This window comes from Oncorhynchus tshawytscha, linkage group LG18 (assembly GCF_018296145.1).
Source record: "Oncorhynchus tshawytscha isolate Ot180627B linkage group LG18, Otsh_v2.0, whole genome shotgun sequence".
In the NCBI taxonomy this organism is placed as follows: Eukaryota; Metazoa; Chordata; class Actinopteri; order Salmoniformes; family Salmonidae; genus Oncorhynchus; species Oncorhynchus tshawytscha.
The window spans coordinates 46,109,437-46,129,413 of record NC_056446.1 but is presented as its reverse complement, the minus strand read 5'-3'; the positions used below and the strand labels follow the sequence as shown (position 1 = coordinate 46,129,413).

General features: G+C 48.9%; 1 protein-coding gene across 2 annotated transcripts in view; it reads right to left on the bottom strand.

Annotated features, from left to right (window-relative positions):
* The window catches only part of tmem214 (transmembrane protein 214), a 67,754-nt gene extending 55,224 nt beyond the window's left edge, over window positions 1-12,530 (bottom strand). Inside the window, exon 1 of one of the 2 annotated variants that reach the window (XM_042301146.1) lies at window positions 12,239-12,530. Coding sequence is in view for 1 of the 2 variants with exons in the window: in XM_042301145.1 (XP_042157079.1) it covers window positions 12,239-12,392 (154 nt within the window). In the remaining variant the exon portion in view is untranslated. The remainder of the gene's footprint in view (window positions 1-12,238) is intronic. The other variant, XM_042301145.1, reaches the window with a different exon arrangement.
* Between the last annotated feature and the right edge of the window lie 7,447 nt (window positions 12,531-19,977).

The following is a 19,977-nucleotide window of genomic DNA, read 5'->3' as shown; positions in this document are numbered from 1 at the left end:
CAAGTTATGATTTAATTATGTGTATGTGTAATTCTGTGTGATTAGTTAGGTATTTAGTAAATAAATAATTAAACCCAATTTTGTATTTGCTGGTTCAACTTGTGAGCCAGGGTTTGTGCAGATAACCAAGAATGTACAACTTTCAGATGAGACTGAATTAAGATGACGATTAATATTGACTGCTATTGATGTAAAATATTACTAGCTCTTTAAGAGTTTATTCGGAAGATAACAGCTCTATAAATATTATTTTGTGGTGCCCCGACTCTAATTACATTTACATGATTAGCTCAATCAGGTAATATTAATTACGGAGAAATTATTTTATAGAATAGCATGTCATATCACTTAATCCGACATGGCCAAAGACACGACACTATTCACAATTAAGGTGAATGCAAGTGACTCGTTTCCGGAAATTCGGTGTATGTCACGCGTCACTACTTCACAGGAGAGGCATTTGTTGGCAGAAATACCGTCGGGAACATGTGAACTTTCATGTGCCAAAATAAATTGTATACCTTCTGTAAATACAAAATAAAGTTGTGAAATTACAAGCCTAGTTGGTTTAGCCACAGAGAATGACAGGAACATTCCTGCTCTCCATGATTGGCTGAGAATGGATGGGCTGGACATGAGGAGAGGGGATTGGTCTGCCACGTAGCATGTGTCCGTCTAGAACATGAGCTGCTCAATATGTAATTCTATATAATATGTATATGTATAATATATGTATATGTATATGGTAATTCTTTCTAAAGTGGCTTTTTAAAAATATATAATAAACTGAAGAGTGTTGGTCTCCACTTTCTGAAGGACCGAGTTTTGAAATTGGTGGAATCCGAGTATGATAGCTAAGGAGATGGAGAAAATTCTGGCGTTTGATTGCAAATATGCGGAGAGTTTCGAAAAGAGAACACAGAAAGCTGTAGTAATCCAGAGATAGGTGTTTTATACATCTTCAAACTCAGGGTAACCATGGCATCCGTGACAGAGGGAGAAGCGTTTACCCATGTACACGGGTAAGAGTCTAGCTAGCTACATTTTCAGATATACGTTCCGAATTTAGTCAGAAAGTCATTTCCATTGAAAGATAAAGCGTACTGTTAGCTCGCTAGCTAGCCTTACATTTATGATCTGTGTCGTAATATTATTAATGTCTCAGAGCCATGAGTCATTAGTTAAAGCCCAATGTTAGCTAGCTTTACCTACAAATTCATGCAGGGTAGTAACAAATTGGGATTAAGGTAAATTGTTTAGCTAGTTTACTATGCAGGTAACCATTTCAGTGTACCGTTTACACCTTCTGTATCCTGTGCATGTGACACAAACATTGATTGTATTTGATATAGTGTGTGTTTACCAGAGACGGTAATGTGAAGAACAACATGACCTGCACCAAATTAGGATACAACATTTGTCTCTGTATCCAAGTTCTACAATTCTCCGGTAGAATGCCCTGCTTTTACTTCGTCACTCACAACCATCAGCTATGTTATGTAATCAGCTCACCATTAACTTGTAAATAAGGATTTGTGTGAGTTTATTTCCCTGTAATAATGAATACAAATGAGCTAAAGTTTAGACGTCAGCTATATATGATGTCATTATTTGAACTGCTGGGCTAGCCAGCTAACTTAACCTTAGTTAGCTAACAAGCTAGAAACAAACCAAAACATTGTTTAGAAAGTTACTTTTTGTTGCCTGGTTTGCTAGATTGACATATACGGAAATCATTTTTAAAACGGAGGGGTTTATCGGTGTTAAAATCCACCAGTTCTGCTATTTTGGACATCCAGGTTGCTGATGTCATGGAGCCTGTAGTTTGTGTTTCTATTTTTCACAACGAGAAGACGTCGTCACTACAAAGAATGCTGAGTTGCATCCAAAGAACACCATACCTACTGTGAAGCATGGGGGTGGAAACATCATGCTTTGGGCTGTTTTTCTGCAAAGGGACCAGGACGACTGATCCGTGTAAAGGAAAGAATGAACGGGACCATGTATTGTGAGATTTTGAGTGAAAACCTCCTTCCATCAGCAAGGGCATTGAAGATGAAACGTGGCTGGGTCTTTCAGCATGACAATGATCCCAAACACACCGCCCGGGCAACGTAAGAAGCATTTCAAGGTCCTGGAGTGGCCTAGCCAGTCTCCAGATCTCAACCGCATAGAACATCTTTGGAGGGAGTTGAAAGTCTGTGTTGCCCAGCACAGCCCCAAAACATCACTGCTCTAGAGGAGATCTGAATGGAGGAATGGGCCAAAATACCAGCAACAGTGTGTGAAAACCTTGTGAAGACTTACAGAAAACATTTGACCTCTCATTGCCAACAAAGGGTATATAACAAAGTATTGAGATAAACTTTTGTTTTTGACCAAATACTTATTTTCCACCATAATTTGCAAATAAATTCATTAAAAATCCTACAATGTGATTTTCTGGATTTTTTTCCCTCATTTTGTCTGTCATAGTTGAAGTGTACCTATGATGAAAATTACAGGCCTCTCATCTTTTTAAGTGGGAGAATTTGCACAATTTTTGGCTGACTAAATACTTTTTTGCCCCACTGTATATACACTATTTCATACCCTCTATTGCATCTTGCCTATGCTGCTCGGTCATCGCTCATCCATATACTCTTATTCCATCTCTTCACTTAGATTTGTGAGTATTAGGTAGTTGTGGAATTGTTAGCCATTACTGCACTGTTGGAACCAGAAGCACAAGCAATTTGCTACACTGCAATAACATCTGCTAACCATGTGTATGTGACCAATAAAATTTGATGCATTCTGAGAAGCACAAGAGAAGCTATCCAGGTCTGTGCCCAAACAGTTCGAACTTCTACTTTTAAAAATCCACCTTTCCAGAAATAAGTCTCTCACTGTTGTCGCTTGATATAGACCCCCCTCTGCCCCCAGCTGTGCCCTGGACACCATATGGGAATTAATTGCCCCCCCATTTATCATCAGAGTTCGTTCTGTTAGGTGACCTAAACTGGGATATGCTTAACACCCCGGCTGTCCTACAATCTAAACTAGATGCCCTCAATCTCACCCAAATTATCATGGAACCTACCAGGTACAAACCCTAAATCATAAACACGGGCACCCTCATAGATATCAGCCTGACCAACTTGCCCTCTAAATACACCTCTGCTGTCTTCAACCAGGATCTCAGTGATCACTGCCTCATTGCCTGCATCCGCTATGGGCCCGCGGTCAAACGACCACCCCTTATCACTGTCAAATGCTCCCTAAAACACTTCAGTGGGCAGGCCTTTCTAATCGACCTGGCCAGGATATCCTGGAGGGATATTGACCTCATTCCGTCAGTAGAGGATGCCTGGATATTCTTTAAAAGTGCCTTCCTCACCATCTTAAATAAGCATGCTCCATTCAAAAACTTTAGAAGCAGGAATAAATATATCCCTTGGTTCACTCCAGACCTGACCGCCCTTGACCAGCACAAAAACATCCTGTGGCGTTCTGCATTAGCATTGAATAGTCCCTGTGAAATGCAACTGTTCAGGGAAGTTAAGAACCAATATACACAAGCAGTTAGGAAAGCAAAGGCTAGCCTTTTCAAACAAATGTGGATCCTCCTGTTCGGTACTATGTTATTCTCTAACCTCAGTAATGTCCTGGGAAGTAATACATTTCAATAAGCATTAATCTACAGCTGGCCATGCTTTCCACCTGGCTACCCCTACAAAACAGCTCTGCACCCCCCACAGCAACTTTCCCAAGCCTCCCCATTTCTCCTTCACCCAAATCCAGATAGCTGATGTTCTGAAAGAGCTGCAAAATCCGTACCTCCACCACTTTGCAATCTGGTTTCAGAGCTGGTCAAGAGTGCACCTCAGCCACGCTCAAGGTCCTAAACGATATCATAACCGACAATACTGTGCGGCAATCTTCACTGACCTGGCCAAGGCTTTCGACTCTGTCAATCACCACATTCTTATTGGCAGACTCTACAGCCTTGGTTTCTCAAATGATGGCACGCCTGGTTTACCAACTACTTCTCTGACAGAGTTCAGTGTGTCAAATCGGAGGGCCTGTTGTCCGGACCTCTGGCAGTCTCTATGGGGGTGCCACAGGGTTCAACCTCAGGCCGACTCTCTTCTCTGTATACATCAATGATGTTGCTCTTGCCAGTGCCATACAACACTCCTTCCGTGGGCCTCCAACTGCTCTTAACGCAAGTAAAACTAAATGCTAAACTAAAGCTCATCAACAGATCGCTGCCCACAACCCGCCCGCCTGTCTTGCAACACTACTCTGGACGGTTTGGAGTTAGAATATGTGGACAACTACAAATACCTAGGTGTCTGGTTAGACTGTAAACTCTCCTTCCAGACTCACATTAAGCATCTCCAATCCAAAATTAAATCTAGAATCGGCTTCTTATTTCGCACCAAAGCCTCCTTCACTCATGCTGCTAAACATACCCTCGTAAAACTGACTATTCTACCGATCCTTGACTTTGGTGATGTCATTTACAAAATAGCCTCTAATACTCTACTCAGCAAATTGGATGCAGTCTATCACAGTGCCATCTGTTTTGTCACCAAAGGCCCATACACTACCCATCTGTATGCTCTAGTTGGATGGCCCTCGCTTCATATTTGTCGCCAAACCCACTGTCTCCAGGTCATCTATAAGTCTTGGCTACGTAAAGCTCTGCCTTATCTCAGCTCACCGGTCACCATAGCAACACCCACCCGTAGCACGCGCTCCAGCGGGTATATTTCACTGGTCACCCCCAAAACCAATTCCTGCTTTGGCTGCCTTTCCTTCCAGTTCTCTGCTGCCAATGATTGGAACTAATTGCAAAAAAAATCACTGAAGCTGGAGACTCATTTCACCCTCACAAACTTTAAGGATCAGCTTTCAGAGCAGCTTACTGATCATTGCACCTGTACATAGCCCATCTGTAAATAGGACGAGGCTACGCTGCTCAAATTGACTGACTTTGCCAAAGCCAACAACCCTGCTAGCCAACTAGCCTGGCAGGGATGAGGGGCTACCTGACAAACCAGTGGGCTGGAGGGGCTACCTGACAAACCAGTTAACTGGAGGGGCTACCTGACAAACCAGTTAACTGGAGGGGCTACCTGACAAACCAGTTAACTGGAGGGGCTACCTGACAAACCAGTTAACTGGAGGGGCTACCTGACAAACCAGTGGGCTGGAGGGGCTACCTGACAAACCAGTTAACTGGAGGGGCTACCTGACAAACCAGTTAACTGGAGGGGCTACCTGACAAACCAGTTAACTGGAGGGGCTACCTGACAAACCAGTGGGCTGGAGGGGCTACCTGACAAACCAGTGGGCTGGAGGGGCTACCTGATAAACCAGTGGGCTGGAGGGGCTACCTGACAAACCAGTTAACTGGAGGGGCTACCTGACAAACCAGTTAACTGGAGGGGCTACCTGACAAACCAGTTAACTGGAGGGGCTACCTGACAAACCAGTTAACTGGAGGGGCTACCTGACAAACCAGTTAACTGGAGGGGCTACCTGACAAACCAGTTAACTGGAGGGGCTACCTGACAAACCAGTGGGCTGGAGGGGCTACCTGACAAACCAGTGGGCTGGAGGGGCTACCTGACAAACCAGTGGGCTGGAGGGGCTACCTGACAAACCAGTGGGCTGGAGGGGCTACCTGACAAACCAGTGGGCTGGAGGGGCTACCTGACAAACCAGTGGGCTGGAGGGGCTACCTGACAAACCAGTGGGCTGGAGGGGCTACCTGACAAACCAGTGGGCTGGAGGGGCTACCTGACAAACCAGTGGGCTGGAGGGGCTACCTGACAAACCAGTGGGCTGGAGGGGCTACCTGACAAACCAGTGGGCTGGAGGGGCTACCTGACAAACCAGTGGGCTGGAGGGGCTACCTGACAAACCAGTGGGCTGGAGGGGCTACCTGACAAACCAGTGGGCTGGAGGGGCTACCTGACAAACCAGTGGGCTGGAGGGGCTACCTGACAAACCAGTGGGCTGGAGGGGCTACCTGACAAACCAGTGAACTGGAGGGGCTACCTGACAAACCAGTTAACTGGAGGGGCTACCTGACAAACCAGTTAACTGGAGGGGCTACCTGACAAACCAGTGGGCTGGAGGGGCTACCTGACAAACCAGTGGGCTGGAGGGGCTACCTGACAAACCAGTGGGCTGGAGGGGCTACCTGACAAACCAGTGGGCTGGAGGGGCTACCTGACAAACCAGTGGGCTGGAGGGGCTACCTGACAAACCAGTGGGCTGGAGGGGCTACCTGACAAACCAGTGGGCTGGAGGGGCTACCTGACAAACCAGTGAACTGGAGGGGCTACCTGACAAACCAGTGGGCTGGAGGGGCTACCTGACAAACCAGTTAACTGGAGGGGCTACCTGACAAACCAGTTAACTGGAGGGGCTACCTGACAAACCAGTTAACTGGAGGGGCTACCTGACAAACCAGTTAACTGGAGGGGCTACCTGACAAACCAGTTAACTGGAGGGGCTACCTGACAAACCAGTGGGCTGGAGGGGCTACCTGACAAACCAGTGGGCTGGAGGGGCTACCTGACAAACCAGTGGGCTGGAGGGGCTACCTGACAAACCAGTGGGCTGGAGGGGCTACCTGACAAACCAGTGGGCTGGAGGGGCTACCTGACAAACCAGTGGGCTGGAGGGGCTACCTGACAAACCAGTGGGCTGGAGGGGCTACCTGACAAACCAGTGGGCTGGAGGGGCTACCTGACAAACCAGTGGGCTGGAGGGGCTACCTGACAAACCAGTGGGCTGGAGGGGCTACCTGACAAACCAGTGGGCTGGAGGGGCTACCTGACAAACCAGTTAACTGGAGGGGCTACCTGACAAACCAGTGGGCTGGAGGGGCTACCTGACAAACCAGTGGGCTGGAGGGGCTACCTGACAAACCAGTTAACTGGAGGGGCTACAAAACCAGTTAACTGGAGGGGCTACCTGACAAACCAGTTAACTGGAGGGGCTACCTGACAAACCAGTTAACTGGAGGGGCTACCTGACAAACCAGTGGGCTGGAGGGGCTACCTGACAAACCAGTGGGCTGGAGGGGCTACCTGACAAACCAGTTAACTGGAGGGGCTACCTGACAAACCAGTGGGCTGGAGGGGCTACCTGACAAACCAGTGGGCTGGAGGGGCTACCTGACAAACCAGTGGGCTGGAGTGGCTACCTGACAAACCAGTTAACTGGAGGGGCTACCTGACAAACCAGTGGGCTGGAGGGGCTACCTGACAAACCAGTGGGCTGGAGGGGCTACCTGACAAACCAGTTAACTGGAGGGGCTACCTGACAAACCAGTGGGCTGGAGGGGCTACCTGACAAACCAGTGGGCTGGAGGGGCTACCTGACAAACCAGTTAACTGGAGGGGCTACCTGACAAACCAGTGGGCTGGAGGGGCTACCTGACAAACCAGTTAACTGGAGGGGCTACCTGACAAACCAGTGGGCTGGAGGGGCTACCTGACAAACCAGTTAACTGGAGGGGCTACCTGACAAACCAGTGGGCTGGAGGGGCTACCTGACAAACCAGTGGGCTGGAGGGGCTACCTGACAAACCAGTGGGCTGGAGGGGCTACCTGACAAACCAGTTAACTGGAGGGGCTACCTGACAAACCAGTGGGCTGGAGGGGCTACCTGACAAACCAGTTAACTGGAGGGGCTACCTGACAAACCAGTTAACTGGAGGGGCAAAAACCAGTGGGCTGGAGGGGCTACCTGACAAACCAGTGGGCTGGAGTGGCTACCTGACAAACCAGTGGGCTGGAGTGGCTACCTGACAAACCAGTGGGCTGGAGGGGCTACCTGACAAACCAGTGGGCTGGAGTGGCTACCTGACAAACCAGTGGGCTGGAGTGGCTACCTGACAAACCAGTGGGCTGGAGGGGCTACCTGACAAACCAGTTAACTGGAGGGGCTACCTGACAAACCAGTTAACTGGAGGGGCTACCTGACAAACCAGTGGGCTGGAGGGGCTACCTGACAAACCAGTGGGCTGGAGTGGCTACCTGACAAACCAGTTAACTGGAGGGGCTACCTGACAAACCAGTTAACTGGAGGGGCTACCTGACAAACCAGTGGGCTGGAGGGGCTACCTGACAAACCAGTGGGCTGGAGGGGCTACCTGACAAACCAGTTAACTGGAGGGGCTACCTGACAAACCAGTGGGCTGGAGGGGCTACCTGACAAACCAGTGGGATGGAGGGGCTACCTGACAAACCAGTGGGCTGGAGGGGCTACCTGACAAACCAGTTAACTGGAGGGGCTACCTGACAAACCAGTGGGCTGGAGGGGCTACCTGACAAACCAGTTAACTGGAGGGGCTACCTGACAAACCAGTTAACTGGAGGGGCTACCTGACAAACCAGTGGGCTGGAGGGGCTACCTGACAAACCAGTGGGCTGGAGTGGCTACCTGACAAACCAGTGGGCTGGAGTGGCTACCTGACAAACCAGTTAACTGGAGGGGCTACCTGACAAACCAGTTAACTGGAGGGGCTACCTGACAAACCAGTGGGCTGGAGGGGCTACCTGACAAACCAGTGGGCTGGAGGGGCTACCTGACAAACCAGTTAACTGGAGGGGCTACCTGACAAACCAGTGGGCTGGAGGGGCTACCTGACAAACCAGTGGGCTGGAGGGGCTACCTGACAAACCAGTGGGCTGGAGGGGCTACCTGACAAACCAGTTAACTGGAGGGGCTACCTGACAAACCAGTGGGCTGGAGGGGCTACCTGACAAACCAGTGGGCTGGAGGGGCTACCTGACAAAGCAGTGGGCTGGAGGGGCTACCTGACAAAGCAGTGGGCTGGAGGGGCTACCTGACAAACCAGTGGGCTGGAGGGGCTACCTGACAAACCAGTTAACTGGAGGGGCTACCTGACAAACCAGTGGGCTGGAGGGGCTACCTGACAAACCAGTGGGCTGGAGTGGCTACCTGACAAACCAGTTAACTGGAGGGGCTACCTGACAAACCAGTGGGCTGGAGGGGCTACCTGACAAACCAGTGGGCTGGAGGGGCTACCTGACAAACCAGTTAACTGGAGGGGCTACCTGACAAACCAGTGGGCTGGAGGGGCTACCTGACAAACCAGTGGGCTGGAGGGGCTACCTGACAAACCAGTGGGCTGGAGTGGCTACCTGACAAACCAGTGGGCTGGAGGGGCTACCTGACAAACCAGTTAACTGGAGGGGCTACCTGACAAACCAGTTAACTGGAGGGGCTACCTGACAAACCAGTGGGCTGGAGGGGCTACCTGACAAACCAGTGGGCTGGAGTGGCTACCTGACAAACCAGTTAACTGGAGGGGCTACCTGACAAACCAGTTAACTGGAGGGGCTACCTGACAAACCAGTGGGCTGGAGGGGCTACCTGACAAACCAGTGGGCTGGAGGGGCTACCTGACAAACCAGTTAACTGGAGGGGCTACCTGACAAACCAGTGGGCTGGAGGGGCTACCTGACAAACCAGTGGGCTGGAGGGGCTACCTGACAAACCAGTGGGCTGGAGGGGCTACCTGACAAACCAGTTAACTGGAGGGGCTACCTGACAAACCAGTGGGCTGGAGGGGCTACCTGACAAACCAGTTAACTGGAGGGGCTACCTGACAAACCAGTTAACTGGAGGGGCTACCTGACAAACCAGTGGGCTGGAGGGGCTACCTGACAAACCAGTGGGCTGGAGTGGCTACCTGACAAACCAGTGGGCTGGAGTGGCTACCTGACAAACCAGTGGGCTGGAGGGGCTACCTGACAAACCAGTGGGCTGGAGTGGCTACCTGACAAACCAGTGGGCTGGAGTGGCTACCTGACAAACCAGTGGGCTGGAGGGGCTACCTGACAAACCAGTTAACTGGAGGGGCTACCTGACAAACCAGTGGGCTGGAGGGGCTACCTGACAAACCAGTGGGCTGGAGGGGCTACCTGACAAACCAGTGGGCTGGAGGGGCTACCTGACAAACCAGTGGGCTGGAGGGGCTACCTGACAAACCAGTGGGCTGGAGGGGCTACCTGACAAACCAGTGGGCTGGAGGGGCTACCTGACAAACCAGTGGGCTGGAGGGGCTACCTGACAAACCAGTGGGCTGGAGGGGCTACCTGACAAACCAGTGGGCTGGAGGGGCTACCTGACAAACCAGTGGGCTGGAGGGGCTACCTGACAAACCAGTGGGATGGAGGGGCTACCTGACAAACCAGTGGGCTGGAGGGGCTACCTGACAAACCAGTGGGATGGAGGGGCTACCTGACAAACCAGTGGGATGGAGGGGCTACCTGACAAACCAGTGGGCTGGAGGGGCTACCTGACAAACCAGTGGGCTGGAGGGGCTACCTGACAAACCAGTTAACTGGAGGGGCTACCTGACAAACCAGTGGGCTGGAGGGGCTACCTGACAAACCAGTGGGCTGGAGGGGCTACCTGACAAAGCAGTGGGCTGGAGGGGCTACCTGACAAAGCAGTGGGCTGGAGGGGCTACCTGACAAACCAGTGGGCTGGAGGGGCTACCTGACAAACCAGTTAACTGGAGGGGCTACCTGACAAACCAGTGGGCTGGAGGGGCTACCTGACAAACCAGTGGGCTGGAGGGGCTACCTGACAAACCAGTGGGCTGGAGGGGCTACCTGACAAACCAGTTAACTGGAGGGGCTACCTGACAAACCAGTGGGCTGGAGGGGCTACCTGACAAACCAGTGGGCTGGAGGGGCTACCTGACAAACCAGTTAACTGGAGGGGCTACCTGACAAACCAGTGGGCTGGAGGGGCTACCTGACAAACCAGTGGGCTGGAGGGGCTACCTGACAAACCAGTGGGCTGGAGGGGCTACCTGACAAACCAGTGGGCTGGAGGGGCTACCTGACAAACCAGTGGGCTGGAGGGGCTACCTGACAAACCAGTGGGCTGGAGGGGCTACCTGACAAACCAGTGGGCTGGAGGGGCTACCTGACAAACCAGTGGGCTGGAGGGGCTACCTGACAAACCAGTGGGCTGGAGGGGCTACCTGACAAACCAGTGGGCTGGAGGGGCTACCTGACAAACCAGTGGGATGGAGGGGCTACCTGACAAACCAGTGGGCTGGAGGGGCTACCTGACAAACCAGTGGGATGGAGGGGCTACCTGACAAACCAGTGGGATGGAGGGGCTACCTGACAAACCAGTGGGCTGGAGGGGCTACCTGACAAACCAGTGGGATGGAGGGGCTACCTGACAAACCAGTGGGATGGAGGGGCTACCTGACAAACCAGTTAACTGGAGGGGCTACCTGACAAACCAGTGGGCTGGAGGGGCTACCTGACAAACCAGTGGGCTGGAGGGGCTACCTGACAAACCAGTGGGCTGGAGGGGCTACCTGACAAACCAGTTAACTGGAGGGGCTACCTGACAAACCAGTGGGCTGGAGGGGCTACCTGACAAACCAGTTAACTGGAGGGGCTACCTGACAAACCAGTTAACTGGAGGGGCTACCTGACAAACCAGTGGGCTGGAGGGGCTACCTGACAAACCAGTGGGCTGGAGTGGCTACCTGACAAACCAGTTAACTGGAGGGGCTACCTGACAAACCAGTGGGCTGGAGGGGCTACCTGACAAACCAGTGGGCTGGAGGGGCTACCTGACAAACCAGTGGGCTGGAGGGGCTACCTGACAAACCAGTTAACTGGAGGGGCTACCTGACAAACCAGTGGGCTGGAGGGGCTACCTGACAAACCAGTGGGCTGGAGGGGCTACCTGACAAACCAGTGGGCTGGAGGGGCTACCTGACAAACCAGTGGGCTGGAGGGGCTACCTGACAAACCAGTGGGCTGGAGGGGCTACCTGACAAACCAGTGGGATGGAGGGGCTACCTGACAAACCAGTGGGATGGAGGGGCTACCTGACAAACCAGTGGGATGGAGGGGCTACCTGACAAACCCGTTAAGTTGACTTGGCTAGTCAAGCTAACCAACTAACTTCCAGTTTGGCTAATTAGCAAACGTACGTTAGCTATCTTAAGCCATATGCTGATGCTAGCTAGTGGCTTAGCGAACATCCGGTAGGTTAGCCGCCAACGTGGCAGACACAACCGGACCCCAAAACACACATTATGACATTAGCAGCTTAGTTGTAACGTTAGCTAAGTTGTAGCGACAGTTATAAGTGGTGGTTATGTCGGTAGCTAGTTAGCGGCGGTGGCTAACGTAACCTTCTCTAGCAGCTAGCCATGTAAACTTACGAAACTGGTCGGTCCTCGTCATGTTGGATTCGCTCAGAGCTTTCCGTCCAGTTTTCTTCTCCCCGAGATTTTTCCCTCCGCTGCCGGCGGTGCCCGGTTTCTTGCTTTTTTTCACGACTTCCCACTTTCCAACCTGACTGTTATTTGACGCCATTATCTCGATCGTACAGCCCTGAGGGGAAGAAAGTCGTCTCGAACGGCTCGGTGCTGCCCGGTAAAGAGCGTGCTGCTGAGGAGTAGCTACTGATGTTCCCGGTGCCACGTCACCTAGCCCGTATGACGTCACAAGGCCAACAGCTTTTGACATCTCAGTGCAGGTAGTTCCCTTTATAATGAGGAAGAATAAATAGCCGACTTTCCAAACAGATAGAGAGAATGGTATGCGTAACACAGGACACTTTTAAAGTGTTTGATCCCGCATGTTGCTTAGCACAGCCCCATTACAATGCAAATCAAATTGTATATATTTAGCCGGTGCAGCGAAATGCTTATGTTTCTATGTCTAACAATACAACACAATACGCACACATCCAAAAAATAAAGGTATTAAGAAATATCCGAACGAGCAATGTCAGAATCCGGAATATAAATATATACAGTATGTATATGATGTGTGTATAGACAGTATATGAATAGAAAAGGGTGTACAACACAAGGTATATAGGATGAGCTTTGACTAGAATACAGTACATACACTGAGTGTACAAAACTTTAGGAACACCTGCTCTTTCCATGGCAGACTGACCAGGTGAAACCAGGTGAAATCTATGATCCCTTATTGATGTCACTTGTTAAATCCACTTCAGTCCATGTAGATGAAGGGGAGGAGACAGGTTAAAGAAAGATGTTTAAGCCTTGAGACATGGATTATGTATGTATGTCATTCAGAGGGTGAATGGGCAAGACAAAAGATTGAAGTAACACACTTAACCAGCATTTCTCCAAACTATTGCTGAGTATATACACTACCGGTGAAAGGTTTGAGAACAGCTACTCATTCCAGGGTTTTTCGTTATTTTTACTGTAGAATAATAGTGAAGGCATCAAAACTATGAAATAACACTTTGAAATCATGTAGTAACCAAAAAAGTGTTAAACAAATCAAAATATATTTTCTATTTGAGATTCTTCAAAAATCCACCCTTTGCCTTGATGACAGCTCTGCACACTCTTGGCATTCTCTCAACCAGCTTCACCAACAGTCTTGACAGTATGCTCTCAATGGTGCATCTGTTGAAGTTTGTGAGGGTATTAGGGGCCAAGCCAAATTTATTCAGCGTCCTGAGGTTGAAGAGGCGGTGTTGTGCCTACTTCATCACGCTGTCTGTGTGGATGGATCATTTCAGGTTGTCTGTGATGTGCACACCGAGGAGCTTTTCACCTTCTCCACTGCAGCCCCGTTGATGTGGATGGGGGGGTGCTCTCTCTGCTGTCTCCTGAAGTCCACGATCAGTTCCTTCATTTTGTTGTCGTTGAAGGAGAGGTTGTTTTCCTGGCACCACACTCTCACGGCCCTCACCTCCTCCCTGTAGGCCGTCTCGTCATTGTTGGTAATCAAGCCTATCACTGTTGTGTCGTCTGCAAACTAACTTGATGATTGAGTTGGAGACATACGTGGCCACCCATTCATGGGTGAACACGGAGTACAGGAGGGGGCTGAGCACACACCCTTGTGGGGGAAGTGTTGAGGATCAGCGTAGCGGAGGGGTTGTTGCCTACCAATACCACGTTGGGGCCGCCCGTCAGGAAGTCCAGGACCCAGTTGTACAGGGTGGGGATCAGACCCAGGGCCCCGAGCTTCATGATGAGCTTGGAGGGTACTATGGTGTTAAATACTGAGCTGTAGTCGATGAGCAGCATTCTTACATAGATATTCCTCTAGATGGGATAGGGCAGTGTGCAGTGTGATGGAAATTACTTAATCCATGGATCTGTTGGGGCGGTAAGCAAATTGAAGTGGGTCGAGGGTGTCAGGTAAGTTGGAGGTGATATGATCCTTAACTAGCTTCTCAAAGCCCTTCATGATGACAGAAGTGAGTGCTACAGGGCAATAGTAATTTAGTTAACTTAACTTTTTTGGATTGATTGAATATGTCCGTACATACTCCAGCCAGCTGGTCTGCACATGCTCTGAGGACTTGGCTAGCGATGCCGTCTGGACAAGCAGCCTTCCGAGAGTTAACCTATTTAAACGTCTTACTCCCTTCGGCTACAGAGAACAAGAGTTCTACCCATGTACACTGGGGGAGGCACAGCACTTTGAAACGTCGCTTCCTAATCATTTTCAATGGAAGGAAAGTGGTGAGAAGTGTAGGAGTACCAGGTAGTAATGAGGCAATATACAAGGGGCACCAGAACTGATTCAATGGGCAGGGGAACCAGAACTGATTCAATGGGCAGGGGTACCAGAACTGATTCAATGAGCAGGGGAACCAGAACTGATTCAATGTACAGTGGTGCCAGTACCGAGTCAATGTGCAGGAGTACCAGTTAGAAATGAGGCTATATATTTTTTATTTTTTTTACCTTTATTTAACCAGGCAAGTCAGTTAAGAACAAATTCTTATTTACAATGACGGCCTAGGAACAGTGGGTTAACTGCCTGTTCAGGGGCAGAACGATAGATTTGTACCTCAGCTCAGGGGTTTGAACTTGCAACCTTTCCTGTTACTAGTCCAACGCTCTAACCACTAGGCTACGCTGCCGCCCCAAGGAAGGAAGTACCAGTACTGAGTCAATGTGCAGGAGTACCAGTTAGAAATGAGGCTATATACAGGAAGTACCAGTACTGAGTCAATGTGCAGGGGTACCAGTACTGAGTCAATGTGCAGGGGTACCAGTACTTAGTCAATGTGCAGGGGTACCAGTACTGAGTCAATGTGCAGGACTACCAGTGCTGAGTCAATGTGCAGGACTACCAGTACTGAGTCAATGTGCAGGGGTACCAGTACTGAGTCAATGTGCAGGGGTACCAGTACTGAGTCAATGTGCAGGAGTACCAGTACTGAGTCAATGTGCAGGGGTACCAGTACTGAGTCAATGTGCAGGGGTACCAGTGCTGAGTCAATGTGCAGGGGTACCAGTACTGAGTCAATGTGCAGGGGTACCAGTACTGAGTCAATGTGGAGGGGTACCAGTACTGAGTCAATGTGCAGGGGTACCAGTACTGAGTCAATGTGCAGGAGTACCAGTACTGAGTCAATGTGCAGGGGTACCAGTACTGAGTCAATGTGCAGGAGTACCAGTACTGAGTCAGTGTGGAGGGGTACCAGTACTGAGTCAGTGTGGAGGGGTACCAGTACTGAGTCAGTGTGGAGGGTACCAGGTAGTAATGAGGCTATTCACAAGGAGAACAGCGATGTTCTGTGGCTTCATTGCTAAATACGTTATACAGCCTTATTCTAAAATGGATCAAGTACAAATGTTAACTCATCAATCTACACACAATACCCCATAATGACAAAGTGAAAACAGGTATTTGGAGAAGTTTGCAAATGTATTAAAAATAATAAACAGAAATACCTTATTTACATAAGTATTCGGACCCTTTGCTATGAGACTTGATATTGAGCTCAGGTACATCCTGTTTCCATTGATCATCCTTTAGATTGGAGTCCACCTGTTGTAAATTCAATTGATTGTTCATGATTTGGAAAGACACACACAGTGCATGTCAGAGCAAAAACCAGGAATTTGAATTGTTTTCTCTGGTCAAGTTTCTCTGGTCTGATGAAACCAGACTTGATTTCTTTAGCCTGAATGCCAAGTGTCACATCTGGAGGAAACCTGGCACTAGGCTACGGTGAAGCATGTTGGTGGAAGCATCATGCTGTGGGGATGTTTTTCAGCGGCATGGACCGGAAGACTAGTCAGGATCGAGGAAAAGATGAATGGAGCAAAGTACAGAGATCCTTGATGAAAACCTGCTCCAGAGCGCTCAGGACCTCAGACTGGGGTGAAAGTTAACTGTCTAACAGGACAATGACCCTAAGCACACAGCCAAGCCAACTGCAGGAGTGGCTTCGGGACAAGTCTCTGAATGTCCTTGGGTGGCCCAGCAAGTGCTCGGACTTGAACCCTATCGAAAATCTCTGGAGAGATCAGAAAATAGCTGTGCAGCGATGCTCCCCATCCAACCTGACAGAGCTTTAGAGGATCTGCAGAGAAGAATGGGAGAAACTCCGCAAATACAGGTGTGCTAAGCTTGTAGCGTCACACTCAAGAAGACTCTAGGCTGTAATCGCTGGCAAAGGTGATTCAACAAAGTACTGAGTAAAGGGTCTGGATACTTATGTAAATACGAGGGCCCTGGCAGAGTGGGGACAGGAAACCAACCTCTCTCAATGTCAACACACTGACTAGACTCTACCTGTCCCTCGCCTCGCCCCTACCTGGGCTCGAACCAGGGGCCCTCTGCACCCACGAGCTGATCGTGGACTTCAGGAAACAGCAGGGGGGCTTACCGACTTATCAACATCGACAGCACTTCAAAAGAGAAGGTGGAAAACCTTAAGTTCCTCGGCGTACACATCACTGACAATCTGAAATGGTCCACCCACACAGACAGATGAAGAACAGCGTTTCTTCAACCTCAGGAGGCTGAAGAAATTTGGCTTAAGATCCTAAAAAACTTTTACAGATGCATAGATAGAGAGCATCCTGTCAGTCTGTATCATCGCCTGGTACGGCAACTGCACCGCCCTCAACCGCAAGGCTCTTCAGAGGGTGGTGTGGTCTGCCCAACGCATCACTAGGGGCACACTGCCTGCCCTCCAGGACACCTACAGCACCCGATGTCACAAGAAAGCCTAAAAAGATCATCAAAGACATCAGCCATGGCCTGTTCACCCCACTATCATCTAGAAAGGGAGGTCAATACAGGCGCATCAAAGCTGGGACAGAGAGACTGAAAAACAGCTTCTGTCTCAAGGCCATTAGACTGTTAAATAGCCATCACTAGCCGGCTACCACCCGGCTACTCAACCCTGCACCTTAGAGGCTGTTGCCCCATACACATAGACATGGAATCACTGGCCACCTTAATAATGGAACACTAGTCACTTTAATAATGGATCACTAGTCACTTTAATAATGTTTACATACTGCTTTATCCCTCTCATGTGTATATACTGTATTCTATTGTACTGTATTTAGTCACTCTGGTATTACTTGTCTTAAGATTTATATATTTCTTAACTCCATTCTTTTACTTTAAGATTAGTGTTTATTGTTGTGAATCGTTAGACACTACTACACTGTTGGAGCTAGGAACACAAGCATTTCGCTACACCGGCAATAACATCTGCTAAATATGTGTACGTGACCAATAACATTTGATTTGATTGTTTTTATTTTGTTTTCTACATTTGTAAACATTTCTAAAAACGTGTTTTTCATTTGTCATTGTGGGGTAGTGTGTGTAGATTGATGAGGAAAACATAACAACTTGTGGAAAAAGGCAACGGGTCTGAATACTTTACTAATGTACAGAGGTTAGACAGGTAAGAGACAGACAGGTAGGTAGATAGAGGTTAGACAGGTAAGAGACAGACAGGTAGGTAGATAGAGGTTAGACAGGTAAGAGACAGACAGGTAGGTAGATAGAGGTTAGACAGGTAAGAGACAGACAGGTAGGTAGATAGAGGTTAGACGGGTTAGAGACAGACACGTACAGTTGAAGTCGGAAGTTTACATACACCTTAGCTAACTACATTTAAACTCCGTTTTTCACAATTCCTGACATTTAATCCTAGTAAAAATGTCCTGTTTTAGGTCAGTTAGGAACACCACTTTATTTTAAGAATGTGAATAGTCAGAATAATAGTAGAGAGAATTATTTATTTATTTCAGCTAATATTTCTTTCATCACATTCCCAATGGGTCAGAAGTTTACATACACTCAATTAGTATTTTGTAGCATTGCCTTTAAAATGTTTAACTTGGGTCAAACGCTTCGGGTAGCCTTCCACAAGCTTCCCACAATAAGTTGGGTGAATTTTGGCCCATTCCTCCTGACAGAGCTGGTGTAACGGAGTCAGGTTTTTAGGCCTCCTTGCTTGCACATGCTTTTTCAGTTCTGCCCACAAATGTTCTTTAGGATTGAGGTCAGGGCTTTGTGATGGCCACTCCAATACCTTGACTTTGTTGTCCTTAAGCCATTTTGCCACACCTTTGCTTGCAAGTATGCTTGGGGTCATTGTCCATTTGGAAGACACATTTGCGACCAAGCATTAACTTCCTGACTGATGTCTTGAGATGTTGCTTCAATATATACATATAATTTTCCTTCCTCCTATTTTTATTTCACCTTTATTTAACCAGGTAGGCTAGTTGAGAACAAGTTCTCATTTGCAACTGCGACCTGGCCAAGATAAAGCATAATAGCAGTGTGAACAGACAACACAGAGTTACACATGGAATAAACAATTAACAAGTCAATAACACAGTAGAAAAAGAAAAAAAAGAGTCTATATACATTGTGTGCAAAAGGCATGAGGAGGTAGGCGAATAATTACAATTTAGCAGATTAACACTGGAGTGATAAATGATCAGATGGTCATGTGCAGGTAGAGATACTGGTGTGCAAAAGAGCAGAAAAGTAAATAAATAAAAACAGTATGGGGATGAGGTAGGTAAATTGGGTGGGCTATTTACCGATGGACTATTTACCGATGGACTATGTACAGCTGCAGCGATCGGTTAGCTCCCGCGCTGAGGTCTGTTCAATGCTGGTCCGACCAATCTGATTCCACACTCCAAGACTGCTTTCATCACGTGGACTGGGATATGTTCCATATTGCGTCAGACGACAACATTGACGAATACGCTGATTCGGTGTACGAGTTCATTAGAACGTGCGTTGAAGATGTCGTTCCCGTAGCAACGATTAAAACATTCCCAAACCAGAAACCGTGGATTGATGGCAGCATTCGCTTGAAACTGAAAGCGCGAACCACTGCTTTTAATCAGGGCAAGGTGACTGGTAACATGACCGAATACAAACAGTGCAGCTATTCCCTCCGCAAGACAATCAAACAAGCTAAGCGTCAGTATAGAGACAAAGTAGAATCTCAATTCAACGGCTCAGACACAAGAGGTATGTGGCCGGGTCTACAGTCAATCACGGATTACAAAAAGAAAACCAGCACCGTCACGGATCAGGATGTCTTGCTCCCAGGCAGACTAAATAACTTTTTTGCCTGCTTTGAGGACAATACAGTGCCACTGACACGGCCTGCAACGAAAACATGCGGTCTCTCCTTCACTGCAGCCGAGGTGAGTAAGACATTTAAACGTGTTAACCCTCGCAAGGCTGCAGGCCCAGATGGCATCCCCAGCCGCGCCCTCAGAGCATGCGCAGACCAGCTGGCCGGTGTGTTTACGGACATATTCAATCAATCCCTATACCAGTCTGCTGTTCCCACATGCTTCAAGAGGGCTACCATTGTTCCTGTTCCCAAGAAAGCTAAGGTAACTGAGCTAAACGACTACCGCCCCGTAGCACTCACTTCCGTCATCATGAAGTGCTTTGAGAGACTAGTCAAGGACCATATCACCTCCACCCTACCTGACATCCTAGACCCACTCCAATTTGCTTACCGCCCAAATAGGTCCACAGACGATGCAATCTCAACCACACTGCACACTGCCCTAACCCATCTGGACAAGAGGAATACCTATGTGAGAATGCTGTTCATCGACTACAGCTCGGCATTCAACACCATAGTATCCTCCAAGCT